At 48.9% G+C, this 19,155-nt stretch overlaps 8 protein-coding genes across 8 annotated transcripts; 5 read left to right on the top strand and 3 right to left on the bottom strand.

The window, feature by feature from the left end:
* Positions 1-3,849: 3,849 nt before the first annotated feature.
* T069G_00994 (uncharacterized protein) lies at positions 3,850-4,851 on the top strand (the record flags this gene model as incomplete). The annotated part of the gene is made up of 1 exon (XM_056168204.1): positions 3,850-4,851. The coding sequence occupies one exon, from the start codon at positions 3,850-3,852 to the stop codon at positions 4,849-4,851; it is 1,002 nt and encodes a 333-aa protein (XP_056033520.1).
* A 578-nt stretch (positions 4,852-5,429) lies between these two features.
* On the top strand, positions 5,430-6,311 carry T069G_00993 (alpha/beta hydrolase family domain-containing protein; the record flags this gene model as incomplete). The annotated part of the gene is made up of 1 exon (XM_056168203.1): positions 5,430-6,311. The coding sequence occupies one exon, from the start codon at positions 5,430-5,432 to the stop codon at positions 6,309-6,311; it is 882 nt and encodes a 293-aa protein (XP_056033519.1).
* Positions 6,312-6,358: 47 nt separating this feature from the next.
* On the bottom strand, positions 6,359-8,653 carry T069G_00992 (fungal specific transcription factor domain-containing protein; the record flags this gene model as incomplete). The annotated part of the gene is made up of 5 exons (XM_056168202.1): positions 6,359-7,018; positions 7,077-7,580; positions 7,640-8,291; positions 8,358-8,486; positions 8,559-8,653. The coding sequence occupies 5 exons, from the start codon at positions 8,651-8,653 to the stop codon at positions 6,359-6,361; spliced, it is 2,040 nt and encodes a 679-aa protein (XP_056033518.1).
* Positions 8,654-9,241: 588 nt separating this feature from the next.
* T069G_00991 (hpcH/HpaI aldolase/citrate lyase family domain-containing protein) lies at positions 9,242-10,178 on the top strand (the record flags this gene model as incomplete). The annotated part of the gene is made up of 4 exons (XM_056168201.1): positions 9,242-9,373; positions 9,425-9,576; positions 9,625-9,860; positions 9,916-10,178. 4 exons carry the CDS (start codon positions 9,242-9,244, stop codon positions 10,176-10,178), a joined length of 783 nt encoding a protein of 260 aa, XP_056033517.1.
* Positions 10,179-10,671: 493 nt separating this feature from the next.
* T069G_00990 (aldolase/RraA domain-containing protein) lies at positions 10,672-12,057 on the bottom strand (the record flags this gene model as incomplete). Its single annotated transcript, XM_056168200.1, has 1 exon — positions 10,672-12,057. The coding sequence occupies one exon, from the start codon at positions 12,055-12,057 to the stop codon at positions 10,672-10,674; it is 1,386 nt and encodes a 461-aa protein (XP_056033516.1).
* A 435-nt stretch (positions 12,058-12,492) lies between these two features.
* Positions 12,493-13,934, top strand: T069G_00989 (aminotransferase class I and II domain-containing protein; the record flags this gene model as incomplete). The annotated part of the gene is made up of 5 exons (XM_056168199.1): positions 12,493-12,651; positions 12,707-13,200; positions 13,253-13,649; positions 13,704-13,809; positions 13,864-13,934. 5 exons carry the CDS (start codon positions 12,493-12,495, stop codon positions 13,932-13,934), a joined length of 1,227 nt encoding a protein of 408 aa, XP_056033515.1.
* A 206-nt stretch (positions 13,935-14,140) lies between these two features.
* On the bottom strand, positions 14,141-15,861 carry T069G_00988 (major facilitator superfamily domain-containing protein; the record flags this gene model as incomplete). Its single annotated transcript, XM_056168198.1, has 5 exons — positions 14,141-14,358; positions 14,437-14,491; positions 14,565-14,652; positions 14,719-15,639; positions 15,704-15,861. The coding sequence occupies 5 exons, from the start codon at positions 15,859-15,861 to the stop codon at positions 14,141-14,143; spliced, it is 1,440 nt and encodes a 479-aa protein (XP_056033514.1).
* Positions 15,862-16,438: 577 nt separating this feature from the next.
* T069G_00987 (fungal specific transcription factor domain-containing protein) lies at positions 16,439-18,695 on the top strand (the record flags this gene model as incomplete). Its single annotated transcript, XM_056168197.1, has 5 exons — positions 16,439-16,840; positions 17,006-17,431; positions 17,496-17,990; positions 18,060-18,317; positions 18,417-18,695. 5 exons carry the CDS (start codon positions 16,439-16,441, stop codon positions 18,693-18,695), a joined length of 1,860 nt encoding a protein of 619 aa, XP_056033513.1.
* Positions 18,696-19,155: the final 460 nt, after the last annotated feature.

The raw sequence follows: 19,155 nt of genomic DNA, 5'->3' as shown, positions 1-19,155 counted from the left end.
GGGTTGACCTCGCCTATTGAAACTTAACTGCAAATTTGCAGAATCTGTCTGACGGGCATATCTTGTCCATCAGCCGCATCGCGCCTGTCAGAAGCTGAGAGATCAATAACACCGATGACCCATGCCGATGTTCGGATGCGAAATTTGTGGCTTTCATCCCGCGCTTGGCCAAGAATCAATCCTACCATAATACTATGCCGCTGCAAGTCAACTCTGTCACCGTCACCGTCACTGCCTCTTCGTTCTTCCTTCGTTCCCGCGGGAAGCCAAAAGCATGCAGGTTTACGTCAACTCGTATATTGGATACACCCGGCCGGCTCCTTTCCGATCGACGGAACCGGGGTCCAGACTTCCACACATGCCATTTTTTCTTTTCTTTTGACAGCCAGGTGGGCGCTTTAGTGAAACCGGATACACTCACACCGAGAAGCGATGACAGCGCAGGCCGAAAGACATCGGCTAGCGCCAACAATGGCGAGAATTTCAGTATTGCTGCTTGAGGCCGACAACACCTGATCGTTCCACCACCTGTTGAGCTGTTGGACGGCTTCACTGTTCGAGACTTGGAAGTTGACAAAGTTCCTGCAAAAACCACCTCTCTGCTACAGCACGCCTGAGCTATGGCCACCAACATTCCGAACTAATGGTGACATACTCGTACGACTTTGTTACGATGGGGACGGATGCAAGGTACCATTTCCCCGATGTACGAAGGACGGGCAGCTGTTACATCTTTGACTAGTAGTCAATGCGGCATCTGATGGATTCACATGTGAACGCATCATCTGTTTCCACGGCACTTGTGTAGTGTGTCTGCATGACATTGACAGGCCAGGGTCATTTGCCCGTCGAGTTGGGCGTGGCTACTCCGTACACAACAAAGCCATATCCTCGTCAAAAAAAAAAAAAAAACAACATCTTCTTGGCTTTGTTGAGACGGTACAAGTACTCTACAGATTGGATCATGTTGAGCTCATAATGCTTCGGCTGACTCATTCGTGATATTAGGCCCCCATATGCGCTGCAATCGCCTCACCGGTTCTCAGCCACCGTCTGTGCGCCATGCCGTGAAATACAAGCCGAATTTTTTTTCCGATACCCCAGCGCTCTACGGAGTACGATATGATTCGCAGGTTCACAAGGAGTTCGGCTCAGCTGAGAGGGGAAAACCTTGGTTTCAACCCCATCCCTCTCGCGTCCCGGCAGTCCAACTTTGCTGATTCAAAAACCTGTCACTTGTCATGTTGGAGAAGGGTCCCTTGCCTATGTCCATGACGACTACTACTTGTCAATGGGCCCGGAGACTTTTTAGGTTGCTGTAAGACAATGGCCCGTATACATACTATGCTCGTAACTTTGGGACGTGCTAGATTCGAGATTTTTGTGCGCTCTCCGAATCCATGCCTGCATTGTGCTCAGTATGGAGTAGACGTCAATGGATCGGGGCCGAAATACGTGTAAGTGAGGGGGCACAAAACGTAACCCTTTGAGACAGGCAGCTTAGCACGTGGAGCGGCCTTATTCACCATTGCACTCCATGGCTTGCACGGTAGACGTCTCTGAAGTTTCCTACGGATCTAGGGAATCCTTAATCCAGGGAGGATACTATTACGTATCCAAGAGGCATTACGACAGCGGCCGAGGTAGTGGTTTCGTGTAGACGCTGCATGTATTTACCCATGCCTTGGATATTTCGGAGCCTCTCATAAAGGGAAAGAGAGCCGGTTACTACTACACGAAACATATCATAGTATGAGACATTCCATATAAATGACTCGAGGAGTGCGTGCTCGTAGAACTTGTGATATGTATGCATGAATCATGAAGTAGTATATCCATAACGGTGGCGTGTGACGAACCTTGACATGCCCTGTTTGCCCTGTCACCGCCACTACCAGAAGCCGAGATCTGTCAGTCTAGATGTGCGTCCCCCACCCGGTTCCTGCGTATCAGAAATGCAGCCAAGCAAGCCATCGTTTCTCACGAAAATGACAGATCCAGGGCCCTTGTTATCGTCTATTGATGGGGTGGCCCAGTAATAGTAAACAATACTATTGTCATGGTTCATAGTTATTGTTGACTCACGCTGGCGCACGCTCTGAAATAGTGGTTTACCATATTGAACACACAAACGACACAGACTGAAGATGATGTAGTAAAAGGTTGTTCCTAACTCATGAACATGGAGACAATTGTTCTGCCATTTTATATGGGCTGAGATCAAATGTGGGTGGCAGCGAAGTAAGAAACACAAAGGCAAGGAACTACAACGAAAGCTTTGTGTACGGGTATGGGTTTACAGATCATGAAGCACGTAGAAAAAAAGGTCAATCTATATAAAGACACACAATCAGAGCCTGCCGCGTAGCTTTTAACGACATACCCGTGCCAACTCCCCGTCGATAGGAAACCGCTCTCGTCTAACTGTCTTTTTTATAGACTACATGTACCTAGGTGGATCTCCCCTCGGGCATCTGAGGCTGGTGATCATCATCCACAATCTTGCTCATAGATTGACTCTTCTGAATTGAAGGTCTAGCTCTTTGATGCCTCGTACATGCTGTTGTCAGTCGCATGTTTCGTGACATGAATATTGTACATGTATCCTTGAGCTCCGACTAAACGAACGCGAACAGCTACGTTGTCTGAGGCGTGCTTATCGAGACTCAAGGTAAATCGACTATCGTAGCATGTCCATAAGACACGAAGTCCCTGTGGATTGTGACCAGAGCATCCGAATTAAAGTCGTTGCATTTCTATGGTAGAAAACTCGTCATATTTGATGATGCGAAGGGTGTAGAGAAAGATTTGGTCAAGATTTGGGAGCAAGACGGCGTATTTGAGAGCTTTTGTAAGAGAATCTCTTGAACAAAGAAGAGATCAAAGCGCTTACTAGGCACCACATCCATCTTGACAAGGAAGAGACCAGGATTCCTCCTACGACTGACTGGATTCACTGCACCTGTAATCTATGTATGCCCCTGTAAGTGAGAGCCAATCATGCATATAAGGAATATATGTTTTGTTGTCCGATGTGAAATAAACTTGCAGAGGCGCAGTATCTGGGGAAGATTGATGAAAAGATTCGCTGTGAGGTAGGGCATATGTCTGGATGACAGGGAATGGCTCAAATGTTCGCATTCCCTGGCTATGCCTTTGAATTCCAACCATCATCATATAAAATTTCGTTTCTGACTGACTGAGATGATAAATCTTATACTACACAGTTTATGAATCAAGGGGGATGACGATGATAACGAGCCTGACGGGGAATCTGATGGTACCAAAACCGCGTCTTGCCAACACACAAGTGTCTCACGCTATGTTGCTTACCCAGTAGGAGACCTCAATTTCTTCATCATCTACAGGTTGCTCGAATATATTAGTTATTATATAGGCCACTTGTTACAACCGTGGGATTGCTATCATAACGATTACGAGTTGTTTTGAAGCATTCTCCGGATTATTCCATCTCTTGCTTGTATACCTCACGCTTATATTGGTCTATTTCAACTTCATGACAAGCGAAAGTCCCTTTTACCCCCATCTTATATCTTTATTCAGTCCGTCAGGTCAGCTGGCCTGCTAGTTGAGAACACTGACGCCTTAATCCGTGTTCAATGAACAGAGGAGTGTTCCCTTTGTGACTAGCCCCTGACATACAGCGAACATCTATTGATGTTCACTACTTGTACTTTGGCTATATATTAGGGTAGCTATGTCCAGTCCATGAGTAATTCCCAAGTCCTCCATTCCCCTCTCACAATCTCCTACTACTCTCTCAACGTTTATTACGGCGACACTCATTTGTCAGCGATCACAGTACCGCAGAGTTGCAGCAACTTTATCATGCAAGTTAAAGATAGACCCGTCGCGGATGATTACATCGGCCGGCAACTATGGCTTGCCGAAGACGATCGAAAGTCAATAGAGGAGGCAATTCAACAGAATGACTTCGATGGTCTCCAGGGATTCGCTGACAGCAAGATATCTTTCATCAATGAGTCGTATTCTCGCGACGCGAAGTCCGCTGAGGAGCTCAAGTATCAGCTACAGTGTCTTTGGTACGTCTACTATCAAGCGGGCAAAAATATTTCCCATACAAGCCCTGAACAAGATACATGGGTCCTGCATATCGTCCAACTCCATGGGCAAGGGAATTTGACGCGCCGAGCACAAAACAGCCACAACGGTAATGACGGCGATAGCAATGACAACAAGCTTGAGATTGCCACAACATCCGCTGGCATTATTTGGGAAGGTCTGCCTTTCTTCACTGCGGACATGACGGACTTCTGGGTAAAGGATTGTGCAACTATGAGTACTGACCAACGCGTCGACTTCTCTTGCTTTCTGGCTAAGCTCGCGTCCACCGGGGTAGACGACAATCTATGCGAAATTGCTTTGTTAGTCTTTAAGGACACTTTTGAAACTGTTCGTCCATTGGGCAGCTTCAACGATCAGAGTGACGAGGATCCTCATAGGGATTTACGTGAGCTCACGATTGCCGCTTTACTTCCGGCTGCGCAGTTTTGGCTGGTTGTCGCACACAATAAAATCATCCAACTGTCAGACAAGTTGTGGAACAACCCCGATACCGTCAGGCAAGGCAAAACTACCTTCGCTACATCGGAGCTAGGTCGCAGATCATCAGCGGCATTTAGTCCCTGGCGATGGATGTATTGGTTGAAAAGACTGGAGGAGATCAAAGAAGAAGCAGAACAAGCGGGGGAAGACACCCTTACTAGGCTCGCCTTGACTACCATGGTACAACTGTTGGGAAAGGTTAAGGACAAGGACACACGGGTTCAGAGAGAACTGGAGGCTGTAGGAAATTGGGTTAAGATTTAGCATCGCTTTAGCAGAAATGCATTGGTTAATCGCAAGGACGACGGGGTCAAATGGAAGGGCGATGTCGGTACTATAAGTCTAGAATAGAGCTATGTTGAGAGAGATATTTCTGGGAGAAAGGCTACTGATAAGTTATATTGCTGCACCACGTCTTATATATATATATATTTCTTTTGTGCGTTTCCTTTCATCTCATTTTTAAGTTGACAAAATGTTTGCCCTATCTGTGTCTTCTTAATTGGAGGGCGTTATACTGCTGCTGCTTTCCTTAAGCTACAGTCTGTTACTAATATACAGGTTTATTAGACGTGGTGATGATGCAATACATGAATATGTACCGTGGGCTGTCTTTTTCAGAGCATTGAGTTCCAAGTTTGACTTGTGTGCTGTCCCCGAAGCAATGTTACCCGGCCTTGAATGCTGTTCGGCGTGATAACCACTTCGCCGAAAGGCATCACCCCGGACCCACACGGCCGGAATTCTACATGTATAAAGCTTGGTTTACGTCTCCATGACAAGAGAAGGATCATGACGCAGAAACAATCCATGTATTCAAGAAGTAGAAACAAGGTTTCAGAATGTCCGACATTACACCCGAATCGCCCAACTTGGGCGTTACGCATGAGCGCCTCCGACTAGAAATTGATGGTACGTCAATCGACTTGGCCCTCTTCCGACGTCTCGGCAATTCTACCTCGATACCTATCCTATTTCTACACGGATGGGGCAGCTCTAAGGAAGACTATGTTGATATTCGGTTCCATGCCGGTTTCTCTGCACAGTCGTTTCTTGCGTACGATGCTCCCGGGTGCGGCGAAAGCTGGTGTGAAGATCTGTCCAAAGTGAACATCGGCTTTCTCGTCAAAACGGCAGAGGCGGTGCTGCATCATTTCCAAATCCTCGAATTTCACATTGTAGGGCATTCAATGGGTGGTCTAACTGCCCTTGAACTGGCTCACCGAAAACCCGAGGCGATCCGCAGCTTCGTCAATATTAAAGGAAATCTTGCGCCTGAGGATTGCTTCATCAGCCGACAAATATTTGACTGGCACAGCGAAGATATGGACGAGTTTCTGAACGATTTCATCCTCCGCTGCCGCCAGTCTCCGTTCTACTCCGCCGCATTGTATGCGGCTTCAATTCGTCAGAGAGCTCAAGTTGGTGCTATCAGAGGAATCTTCGAATCCATGGTGCATTTATCCGACAGCGGCAGTTTACTAGCCAAGTTTTTAGCCCTTCCATTCATAAAGGCTTTCATGTTTGGCGAACAGCATGCGAGTCTTTCGTATCTCCCTAAGCTGGAAGCCGCTGGAGTTGAGCTGGCCGAGATTCCCAGTGCGGGCCATTTCCCAATGTATTCTAATCCTGTGGCTATGTGGGCTGCTATTCAGGATCTTATTCAGAGAGCCAACGATCAGCAATCTGATGGTACGAGCAAGGGGCAACTACTCGAGCAGTAGCCGAAGAACCAATGTATATATAGTAAAATAATTTGTCTATTATAGCCTTAGAAAAACGTGTCGGAACCGGTTCCGGAGGTCATCATCGGCCAGTAGAGTCCCTGTGTGCCATCTATACTCAACGAGGCGTCGATAAAATTTAGATCAGGAATCGACTGTTCGAGCAGGTCATGAAAAAATGGTTCTGATAGTACCATGTCTGCAGCCACATCTTGCGATGTAAGCAGCGAGGCAGAGCCACCGCCTGTGATGCCTCTATTGTTTTGAGGCTGTGTTGATGTGTTATCTCCGCGTCTCTCCTGCAACTTAGCCTCTTCAGATGCAATGAAAACGTTCATGGCATCCACATGTTGTTTAAACTCGGCAGCTACGAAATTCCCATTTTCCTTCAGTTGTGAGAGAAATTGTGCCGCCGTGTCAAAAAGCTCCCCATCACTTTGACTGTCGTTTTGGTTCAACAGACTCGAGATCGCCAAGATTGTTGCCGCTGTGAAAAGATATTGTGTATCAAAGTAGTCAAACATCATAAACCTTCCGTTGATCCAAGAGTCGGTGAGAATCTGGTACGAGTGTCTCGCACATCGTACGCAGGCATCTGAGAGGGTACTTGCTGAACCAGGAATGTCCGGCTCGTCTCCCGTTTCCAGGACCTTGAAGCGTGTCCGAAAGACGTGGAGCAAAATTGGGCGGGTGGCAAGGATCACGAGCTGAAGATATTATTACCCATGCATATCACCAATCATCATAGGGAGAGAAAGTGCTTACTTGATTGAACCGTAAATGTAAAGATTCTGCCTGTTGTTCTGCCATATTGCTTTTCGTTGGGTCAATCTGCAGCGATGGCGGAAGATCTTTGAGCCATTGTCGCAGTGCGGACAAGCTATCATGAACTCGTTGAGATAGTGCCGTCTTCTGAGAACTCTTGCCGTAGATCGAGTTTAGTATAGTTCCAGATATCCTTGCTAGGCCTATCATAGCTACAGAATAGGAGCAATCCGGAAAGTCGCTATGTGAGAGCTTATTTGATGGAAGATCGAGATCGATATCACTGTCCTGAACAGCCACCGGATATCCCAGCTTCGTGGCCCACATTCTATCGAACGTATAGGCAGTCCACCAAACTCGGACTCTATGTTCACGTGCAAACTGATCCGTGAGAAGAGGCTCGGGGACATTCAGGTGGAGTCCCATGATAATAGCAGTACGCACTGCGGAGCCAGCCAGGCTATAAGCAGAGTGTCGTCTATTTAGAAAAAGTGAATAGTAAGACTGTGAGAAGCAGTCAGTGCATGGGTGCAGGCATATTTGTACTAAGAGGAATGTTTTACCAAAAGAAGACACGTCTCGACCATTTCAACTGTTGGGCGCTCACTGATGACGCGGAGAACCTTTGACGCTTTGGCAAAGTATTCTAGACCTGGGAAAGCTCTAGGAGTAGCTGACGTTCGAGTCGAATATGTCTTTCCAATTGCAAACAATGCCCAGAATTTGCTCTGGACCAGGAACCCCACTGCTCTGGGATCCTTTAAAAGCTTCTCAAGCTCTTCAAAGATAACACTGCTTCGGACAATGTGGTGCCAACGCCCAAGACACTTCAATGCAGCATTCACTAGGAGACGCGCTTGCGGCGGGCTAGGCCACTCGCAAGCAGCGTCGCCTAGGGCCAGGATTTGGTCCTCTGCTGGATAACTTACACGAGGAAAATGGCAGTGTTCGGAGCTAGACATGGCCTGACGGAAACGGGTCGCAAAAGCCGAATCTGAGGCCTCGGAGAGTAGGATGGGAGTATGGGGGACGGCCATATCAATGAACCAAGGAGTACTAGTCAACTCTGGAGCTTGTGCCGATGGCACTGCGACGGTTTGCTCTGTGATTTTATCTGCCCCTCCACCGCTCAAATGCTGTGAACCATGACGTGGCCTAGGCGAAGATGCTCGACTTCGAAGTGCCTGATTCTCTGCAATCAAGTCATCGATGTATCTGTCAGGTTAGCATCAATCCCTGTTAAGTTACCCTGGTAAATCTGTAACGACGGGTTCAACTTACTGCTGGCTAACTTTTACCAATCTATCCTTCTGAGGATAAACACATTCCGCTGCCTCATTGGCTCGTCTACAGTTATTACAAGGCTTCCCTCCTGAGCATTTCACTCTTCGCAAGTGACATTTACGGCAGCTATTGGCATCCCGGGGATTAGTAAAGACCGTCATTAACATGAATTTCTCTGACAGTACAGATTTGACCTACGCAGTTGGTCTTGCCCGAGGCGCGTATGGGGCTTTCGCCGCTGCTGGAGTACCAGCCGAGCGGTGTTGATCCAGCTCGTCCAATGCATCGGCCATCGCTTCCAGTGCCCGGGATACATTCGATCCAAGCAGTTGGAAGAGCAATACGCAAGTTTACAGAAGTGAGTTGGCTGCCTCAAACTAGGTTCGGGCAATGACATCTTTACCCGCGATACGGACCGGGCTAGTTATTACGGCACCAACACAGGAGCGGGTCAGCACTCGGCGAATCGGCCCCCAGACCGAGATCTGACAACCGGCAACCCTCTCAGCGCCCATGGCCAAGTCCAAAGGTGATGAGATAGTAGCACATGCGAGCTTGTAGTCGGAAGTTATGTAGTCTGGAAATGCTGACTTGAATTATGCGCCCTGATTCGCACGGCTTCCATTCTTCTCACTAGGAGCTCGTAGCGTCCATTTGACTGAGAGTTGCCCAGCAGTTTCCAATACCACAATAGACACCTCACCAGTACATGATCGTTACACCTTTGTAGAATCTGCTTGCTACTTATTGTGAAACCTACTGCAATAATTACTTCGCAGCTACTTTTGCAGCTCACTTCGCTATAGCTCAATATTGTCCATTGTTTCTTTTGGATTGGCGCGTCGTCAAACTTACCCACAGTAATGTCCTACGCATCAGCCATGACGACTTTAATTCAAAACCCACGATTGCGTCTGCTCAATGCTCTTCGAGCCAACTCAAAGCCTATCATGACATTTTTGGGGCTTCCGTCTTTTCGCACAGCCCAAATTGTAGCCCAAACTGGAGTCGATGTAAGTGCCGCTCACCCTTTGTATACATGCTTTTTATTAACGGTTGTAAAGGGCATCATCATTGATTGCGAGCATGGCCATATCAGTGACGACTCCATGCATAGTTCTACTGCTGCTATCGCTGCCCTTGGAGTGTCACCACTCGTCCGTCTCAGGATGACTCACGCGGACTTGATTAAAAGAGCTTTGGACGCTGGAGCACAGTAAGTACATAACACGAACCCTCTCATTTCACTACTGACAATAACTAGCGGAATCGTTGTCCCCCAAATAAATACCGCCGAAGAGGCGATTACCGTTGTGAGCAACTCAAAATTCCCGCCACAAGGGCTTCGAGGCCAAGGCTCAGCGTTTCCAGCCATCACTCATGGCATCGATATCCCAACGTACCTAAAAACGGCTAATGAAACACTCATCACTTGTATTCAAATTGAATCAAAAAGGGGGGTCGAGAACGTAGACGCTATTTGTGCTGTACCAGGAGTCGGTTTGTGCTGCAGCCAACTTGGATCCTAAGAACCAGTGTGCTAACGCCTCGCAAGATATGGTTTTTATTGGACCAAATGACCTGGCTCTGTCAATCCTTGGATATGTGCCTGCCAAAGGCGATGAGCCAGAGTTCGTCGATGCTATCGAAAAGATTGTGTCGGCGGCGCGAAAACAGGGCAAATGGGTTGGTCGACTATCGAATGACGGAGCGTCGAGCAGGGAGCATTTGAAAGTATTCGATACCGTAGCATTGAGTTATGATATACGGGCTATTCAAAACTGGTATACGGCTGAGCTTTTGACTGCACGTTCCTGATTGCTTCCATGAGAAGCAGGGGATATGTCGTATAAATGGCCAGGATATAGCCTATCAGTTCACATCTTGACAGCTTGTATTAAACCAACTTTTGCCGATGCATCGTTGACGTGGGCACGTACAAGAAGACGTTCTTTATCTAGGTGAAAGAGTTCAATGACTTTTTCTATTACGAGAAACGATATATGTTGGACACCACGAAGTATGATGCATCTGGCCTGTTAGGTGGCGACCAGAGGCCGGCAGATGTGAGTTGCCCGCGTACATGTACATACATTTATGTACATGTAGTCTCAGCTTAGGGCGTATATTACTATTTCACACAAGGTGTTTACTAATGCTCAGACAATGCCCTTCGAGCTCTTTGGATAACTGTATCAATTAAACTACATACCCGTCTAATAAATTGCAACTTAGATCATCAGCTGTTATGAAACAGCGTCGTTGTATATGAAGGGCTACCCGTATATCAATTGGACCGCTTTCTACTGATTCAGTCTCGTTCTTTGCGTTGCAAGGTATGATACCCCAGCCTTTCTCTCGCTACTGCAATTGTGAGTCCACCGGCAATCAGTTCTCGGATACTAGCTTCACTCTTCTCGATTCCCTGCGCGATCTCGGCCACCTCTTGGGCACGATCTCGTGGAACAACAACCACACCATTGGCATCGGCAACAACAATATCCCGAGGTTGGACACGTACTTTGCCAATGCCGATTGGCTCGTTGATGCTTCCTATTTGAACCCGATCTTTGCCAGTCCGCATCCAACGTCCAGCCGTGAAAAGAGGGTAGTCATCGGTGATGGCACGGTTAACATCGCGGCACACACCATCAATGACAGACCCAGCAATGCCTCGTAAACCGGCGTACTGCGTCATGATATCGCCCCAAACGGTACAGTCGGTGCGTCCACCGTTGTCGATGACTACAACATCACCGATGGCAGCGTCATCAATGAAGTTTCCAACATTCCCGGGCGGATCGCTTGCAGGCACGTAACGTACGGTAAAGGCAGGCCCAACAGTTACCTTCTTATAATTCACCAAAGGCATGATATTGAGAGCCTGCCCCGGGATTCCAAGTCTATCAAGCGCGTCAGAAACTGCGGGAGTATCCAAGTCCTTGAATAGCGCTACCAGTTCTTGGTCTTCGATACTGGCTTTCTTGGGATTCTGCGGGTAGAATGTTTTCACTGCCGCTGATGGCACGTTTGCGGCATCCATGTCGCTGATATTTTCGAATTGCTTGTCGTGCATCACTTCTGACACAGGCTGGCCTGCACGAACAGCATGGACCATAAACCTCTGACGACGGTCAATCTTCTCACCCAAATCCAGGACCTCTTCGATTTGCTCTGCCGGTATGAACACAGTGCCACACCTGTCGGCGATCACATAGTCGTCTTGATGGACTGTAACACTTCGCATCTGCAGAGGCTTGCCCGACTCAATTTGTACCAATCGATTGCGCGCGCTAATCATGGTGATGCCTCGGCCGTAAACTGGATAGCCGATTTCACGGCTTCCATCTATATCACGGCTCATGCCATCGATGATGGTTCCACGAATGCGCTTCATTTTCGAGGCATTAGCAATGATGTCGCCCCAGCAAGAGATACCATCCGTGCCACCAGAGATGACAAGAATTCGATCATCTGAAGTGACCGCATCTATCACTGGAGTAATGAGATGGGCAGTGAGAGTTGACTCCGTCTTTGGGCCAACCTTGACTGTACTGGCGCGTCCTACGATCTTGGGGCAGTCCCATAGCGGTTGTAAGCCAAATGTGGCCCCTTTGAGGTTAAGGGAATCCAAGGCGTCAGATACCGTATTAGTATCGAGAGCCCAAAGTCGATCCAATACACTGGTTTGACTCATTGTATAGGTCGTATTGGTTAATGAACAATTGAAGCAAAGAAAGAGGCGAAAGATGGGATGGCTGATATGTGGCCCAGGTATGAGAAGATAGCCGGATGAATAAACCAATTCTATAATAGAACGAGAAAGAACGGGGGTTTAATGAGCTTCCATATGATCATTTTTATTAAGAGAGCGTCCTACGTAAAACCGCACGACTCTCTATCTCGGGGATCAGACACCATCACCGTGCCTGGCTTCTGAAGCTCTCCGTATACGGCCTGCCTTAGATATCGGCGAACTAGCCAAGTTGCCGAAACACCACGATACGGCGAGATGAACGACCAGCCACATGATCTACGATTTAAGATGGATATAAATGCAGGTCAATACTGAACCATGCAGAACACATCTGATTATGTATTGCCTGTGGAGCCGCTTTCGTATCTCGCAGCAATGTCTCACTTGGCCAGTCTTTCCGAAGCACCACCAGACGCCGCCTTCGCCTTGATTGATGCATACAGGGCAGATCGTTCACCGTTGAAAGTTGATCTTAGTCCTGGCTTCTATCGCGATGAGGATGCAAGGCCCTGGATCTTGCCATCGGTACGAAAGGTAACATATCTCACCAACGCTTTAGCAAAAAAAAACTTCTACTAATCATATCCAGGCCAAACAAGAGTTACTTAATGACCCGACTGCCGACCACGAACATTTACCTATTCTGGGCCATGCTGAACTACTTGACAGTGCCCAAAAACTCGTATTCGATACAACACCTGAGGATGCAAATACTATCGCAAGCATCCAGACCATTGCGGGCACCGGGGCAAATCATCTGGGTGCTCTGTTTTTAGCAAAAACTATCCGCCCGCGAACAGTCTGGATCTCAGATCCCACTTGGATTAATCACGAGGAAATTTGGAAACTTGCAGATCCCGATATCAAACGTCAGAAGTATGCCTACTTCAATAAAGAGATATTGGATCTCGATTTTGAAGGCGCCATGTCTACCCTGTCTTCCATGGCTGGAGAAGGTGATGTTGTAATTTTGCATGGCTGCGCACATAATCCCACGGGACGAGACTTCACAAAAGAACAGTGGAGGGCCATTGCCAGTATTTGCGAACAGAAGAGGCTTATTCCATTCTTTGATCTTGCCTAGTACGCAGACTCACCCGTAATGTCAGCAGCTCAAGAGCTAATTCGCACGCAGCCAGGGGCTTGCCACTGGAGATTTGGATGAAGATGCTTGGCCCATAAGATATTTCTTCCGAAACACTTCGTTAGAAATGTTCGTGGCGCAATCCTTCTCTAAAAACTTTGGTCTTTACGGGGAGCGTACAGGCGCGCTTCACGTCGTGTGCCGGACAGACGACAGTGGAACAAAAGTCGTCAACATGCTCACACGTCTATCTCGGGCTGAGATTACTACTTGTCCTATAAATGGCTCCAAAATTGTGGCAAAGGTGCTTGGAAATAAAGACCTGAAGGCGCAGTGGCAACACGATTTACTCCACATGAGTGATCGCATGAGGACGATGCGACAAATGCTAGTAGACGGACTTCGAAAACGTCAAACACCAGGCCAATGGGATCATATATTGACAGATGTGAGTTACCTGCGCTTTAAGATGCACTCGCTGGGCATCGCTAACACTACAGAGATTGGGATGTTCTCAATAACCAGTTTGCAACCGAATCAAATCCGCATATTGCGGGAAGAGTACCATGTATATCTCCTGCCTTCGGGAAGAATATCCATGACAGGCTGTGAGTATTGAAATCTTGTAGAGCTCGTCTGTACTGAAGTTAATATGCCCATAGTGACAGAACACAATGTGGAATATGTTGCAGAAGCATTTCACAAGGTCCTTCTTGATACTACCCCTCAATGATCTAACCAGAGAACGGGACAAACCGTATAAACATGCTTAGGTCCACCCGTATACTCTCAATGAGGCATCTAAAAGTAGAATACTCAAACGGCAATTTAAAACGGATATTTAATTTATTACTATAGCCTAATATATCATGTAACAATAGAACGGTGTACACTTTAGATCAATTATATACTAATTTCACATCTGAGACAACTATCTCCCTACTCCTCCTCCACTTGCGACGATGCTATAAATCTGCTGTTCTTCCGGAGGTGATGGCCGAATTTAAAGAGGATCCACGGGATAGGGAGGAGCCCTAATGACAGAAAGGCAAACACGCTCCCCGCCCAGTGAATGCCGAGCTTCTCGTACATCTGAATTGTGAACAGAGGGAACACCGCTCCGAGGAGGTATCGAAAGGATCCATTCGCGGCGATAGCTGTTGCACAATGAGTTTCTAAACTATAAACGCAAAACAAGCGCAAGATAAGAATCCAATTAAAAAGGAGAAACATACCAGATGCGGCTGCACCAGCTCCATATGATTCGACAAGGTATATCATAGAGGAAAGCTATGAAGAAAGGGGGGCTCGTTAGACATTTGTGGTATATATGCTTTAAACAAGGGAGATATAAAATGCTCACAAAGAGAACAAAAGCACCAAGACCAAATGGGATGCCACTCGCCACTACTACTGCCCAGTGGCCGCCTGGCTTGGCTGCCCATGCGTACCTACGAGAAAGAATGTTAGCTCCTTAACGCAACGGACCGCTCTGGCGGCAAGAGATCGAAACATACCAGAATAGCCCAATGGGCAAGAAAATGCTACCGGCCATGGCGCTGTACAATCGATGTTCTGGAGCTGGACGACCGTTGGGGGCTTGCCGGGCAGCGCGGGCATAGAGAGTCTTCTCGATCACCAGGTAGGTAACACAAGCTAGAAGATAGCCGATGAGCACGCTAATAAAGGAGAGACCAATATGGCGGGAGTCAAAGCCGTAGTCGAGGGTGTAGACGTAGTTGGCGCTTGCGAAGTAGCTAAAGATGACCGCGTATGCGTATCCCGTGTATAGAGTCAGCGAAAAGGTGATGGCCTCAGTGGTCAGCATGGTCATAGAGCGGAACACGGCGGCCTTGAGCATCGACAAGGCGAGCCGCACAGTACTGAACCGACCCGAGTGTTTGGCCGTGGCTTGGACCCGCGAGTCGGACGTCTCCTTCATAAAGAGAATCAAGATGAAGATGGGCGCACCGATCAAGGCCACAACCCACTGCGTCCATCGCCAATCGCCATCGTATTCGTCCATGATATATGCCCCGACCAGCGGGCCGAGGGAGGGGCCGAAGAACGGGCCGCAGATAAACAGGAGGCTTGTCATGGCTCCCGCCTTGGTGCCGACCCCCCAAACATCGAGGATTGTTCCAGCGCCGATGGCCACGCCTGCTGATCCCAGGCATCCGCAGAAAAAGCGGCAGATCAAATAAGTGGCCAAGTTCCGTGCCGCTCCAGCACCGCCTGCAAAGGCAATTATACTTGATGAGGTTGCAATGTACAGCCACCGGCGCCCAATAAACTCGGACAGGGGCGCCATGATCATGGGCCCAAAGGCCAGCCCCAGCATGTACATGGTTTCAGAGAGGATCGCGACAGTGCGGCTGACGGCGAACTCGATCATGAGGGCGGAGGTAGCAGGAACTGTGACAGATGCGGAGAATGTTCTGCAGTTTGATCATGACTTGGTCAGCGGAAGCTCACTCGTGTGTGTAAAACATATTTACATACATTAAAAAGGCCAGGAAGCAGGGGATTGCAGTATGATAGATCTTCATCCCCATGCTCCAGCTCGTGGCGTTGATGGCTTTGCTGCTATCGGCCTTGCTGCTGTCGACCTTGCTGATGTCGCTTTTGTCAACATCTTTCTGCATTTCCAGGTCTGACATGATGAAAAGGTGAAGAAGATCCGGAAGACTCCCTCCAATGCGCAATGAACTGAAGAGAAGAGGTCTTCTGAGTCGATTTATCCGTGGCACACCTGAGTTGGTCTCATGGATGATTCTAAATACATACTTGAAATCACAGGCAGGTACCGGTAATAATATACGGTTCTTTGGTAAATACTGTCTACTTGTTCTAATTTTCTGCATGCAGGGATCTCAGACTCTCAATTAGCTCAGAGCTGCGGAGCTATATAGACTGAAGAGCTAACAAGTACGTACGTCTTGCGATATCAGACTCACAAATAACTGAAAGTGCCGTGTAATTCGGACTTCTCGCTGCCGAAGGGGACCGAGTGAGCCACTACAAGGCGATGAACCAGACCCGCACTACATGCAGGATCCACACGGCTCACCACGACTCTATAAATCCGGGGCCTCTCGGCTGTAGGAGGCCGAAGAGCTTTGCTGCTAACATGATCTCCAGCATTGTACCGCTTGAGTTGATTTTTTGCTTCCCCCCCCCCCCCCCCCCCTCCGGCTTCTGAGTACTGAATACAGTTTAGTATAGACGCCAATTACCATGGATCGAGCACCAAAAAGGCTTGCTGCCTCGGTCGATGAAGAGGACTCGGCGCCGGCACCGCCACTCCGGGAATCGGTTCTCCAGAGTTCTAGTCGAGGGACACGGTCCTGTGAAGGATGTTACCAGAGAAAGATTCGCTGTGACCGTGGCGTGCCTTGCGCAAACTGTTCGAGACATGGCATGACATGCGTGTATCCCACAAGAGACCCCGACGCGGCACAGAAACCTTGCACTCTCCGGGACGTCTCCAACCGTCTGGAACGGCTGGAAAGCTTGCTATCGCTGTTGGTTGAGAGAACCGGAGTCCTTACGGGATTAGAAGCCGATAGTGGCAGTAATCGCGGTCGCGGTCGTGCTGAGCCCGAGATTACAATCCAGCCTCGACCTATTAGTGACAATGTCAATACTATCAGAACTAGTCAGCAACAACCATCCGATCGGCCTTTAGCCAAATCGACATGGGAGCTGTTAATGAACAATTCGAATATCGAACCACCGTTACAAGAAGACGGAAGCAAACCCACTCAACCCCCTGGCCTAGAAACAACACCTTCGCACTTTCAGGTGAATACAGCCTCGCATCACAGACTTCCTACACAGCTAGGTGCCGCTGCTCCGCCAGACAGGGATTCTGATCTGCTGGATGTCTATCCCGATGCCCAACTCGCCCTCCGATTATGGAATGTGTACGTCAGGTCGGTCGATCCGGTCCTCAAGATCTTGCACATACCAACGATCCAGTCTGCTGTTGTGGCCACGATTCTGGACGCCCGGTCCGCACAGCCCTCCATGGTGGCGCTGACATTCGCCATCTACTATGCTGCCGTCACGGCGCTTTGTCACCACGATTGCGACGAGCCCGTCGATCTGTCGTGGGAGAAGCCCGTCCTTCTAAAACACTACCAGACAGCCTTGGACCGGCTTCTCGTGACGCCGGATTTCATGAAACGTCCTGATATGACGGGCCTGCAAGCTCTCGCAATTTATGTGGTGAGGACTTAGGCTGCCCTGGAACTGACCCTGTCGTTACTTCAACTGACTATGGCTACTATAGACTTGCTCAAGGGCAAATGAACTTGGCCGGCCAGTATGGGTCCTTAACGGACTCGTGATCCGGCTCGCCCAGTCAATTGGCTTGCACCGAGACGGCGCCTCCCTCAAGCTGAGCCTCTTTGAGTCGGAGATGCGTCTTCGCCTCTGGTGGCATCTTTGTGTGCTGGAATCGCGCGCTTCGGAGGACCAAGGATTTCAGCCCACAATCGATATCACCAATACGGGGCTACGGCTGCCCTTGAATGTGAATGACGACCAGATCTATCCGGACATGACGCATTTTCCGGCGGAATCGCGTGGCTGGACGGAGATGTCCTTCTTCTTGATCCAGATCGACGCCTGCCGCGTGATTCATCCCATCCTCGACAAGCAACAGCAGGATTCCGGCGATGCTCTTCTTAGTACCCGAAAGAAAGGAAGGAGGAAAATCTCCGATCCAGTCCAATACATGGCAGAGAAATATGGCATCACGCCCGGGTCGAATTCTGTGACACCGGTTAATCTGCCGCACATTGCCACGCAGCATGTCACCACGGCCTGTAAAAAGATGGAATTCGTGCTGCAGTTACGAAAGGAGATTTCTATACCTAAGCAAAAGGAAGCGCAGGATGACGATGCAACACCAGACGCGCCCAAGCTCTCGTTCAAGCTGGCCTGCGACTGCCTGGAGAGCAGCCATGTGCTGCTGAAAGAGGGCCTTGCGTCGCGGTTCACATGGCTCTTCAGCATGTATACGCAGTGGTACGCACTCGCCTATGTTCTACGTTGCCTCTGTATCAACCCGAACCCTCGCGGGTTCGAGGCAGATCGTGCCTGGACTCTAGTCGAGGGACTCATCCCCCGTGGACCGAATTTCCAGGGCCATCCTGTGGCGGTCCATGACGAGCACGGACATGGCAGGATATGGAAGTTTCTCAACCAGCTTCGACATCGGGCGTGGTCGCTGAGACAGCATGCCCAGACATCTGCGGCCACCAGAGATGTCTGGGTTCAGTCTCACAGTGGGAGATACTGGACTCGCCAGCGTCCGTCAAATGCCGAGATCCTCCCCCCTACAATAGACCCGGGGATATCGATCCTCCCCGAGTGGGTTTCTGAATTCCCTGCTAGTTCTAACCAAAATGTCTTTGGATCTCTGGATTTGTTGATGCCAGAGATTCCTTTTTTACCAGATTGGAATGCGGTTATTAATGGCCGGTAGCTAAGTGGTTGTAAATAGGTAAATGTTGATATATCTACTCCGTATACGGTGCTGGAATCGAAGAAGGGCCGGAAGCCGTGTTGTGGATGCGCTCTGTCTCACTACCCGGGCACCTCCGGAGCGGAGTGTCTGTCACATTCTGTGAAACGATACGTCTGAGGAGAGGGATTCGAGGAATCCACATCTTCAGAGAAAGGCATCATTGGCTGCTTTATTGGTGCAGGCCTTCAACAAGGATTGACTACATATGTAGGATTCGTGCGATGGATGGTCAGCAGCAACGGGTTCCGCTTCGGTGGCATCGGCGCCGGCTGTGCCGAATACGACCAGGGGCTCAGAACTTCAATGAAAGACCATTATGAGCCGGGAGCAGGTAGCTGCCAACATACTCAGAACTTGTATGGTAGGGCGTAGGATAAATCCTACAGCTGCTACATGACACGAGCACCTTCTCTGACAT

The sequence above is a fragment of the Trichoderma breve genome, chromosome 1, assembly GCF_028502605.1.
Source record: "Trichoderma breve strain T069 chromosome 1, whole genome shotgun sequence".
Taxonomy (NCBI): Eukaryota; Fungi; Ascomycota; class Sordariomycetes; order Hypocreales; family Hypocreaceae; genus Trichoderma; species Trichoderma breve.
Note: the sequence above shows the minus strand (reverse complement) of the source record. Positions and strands in the feature narration are given on the sequence as shown.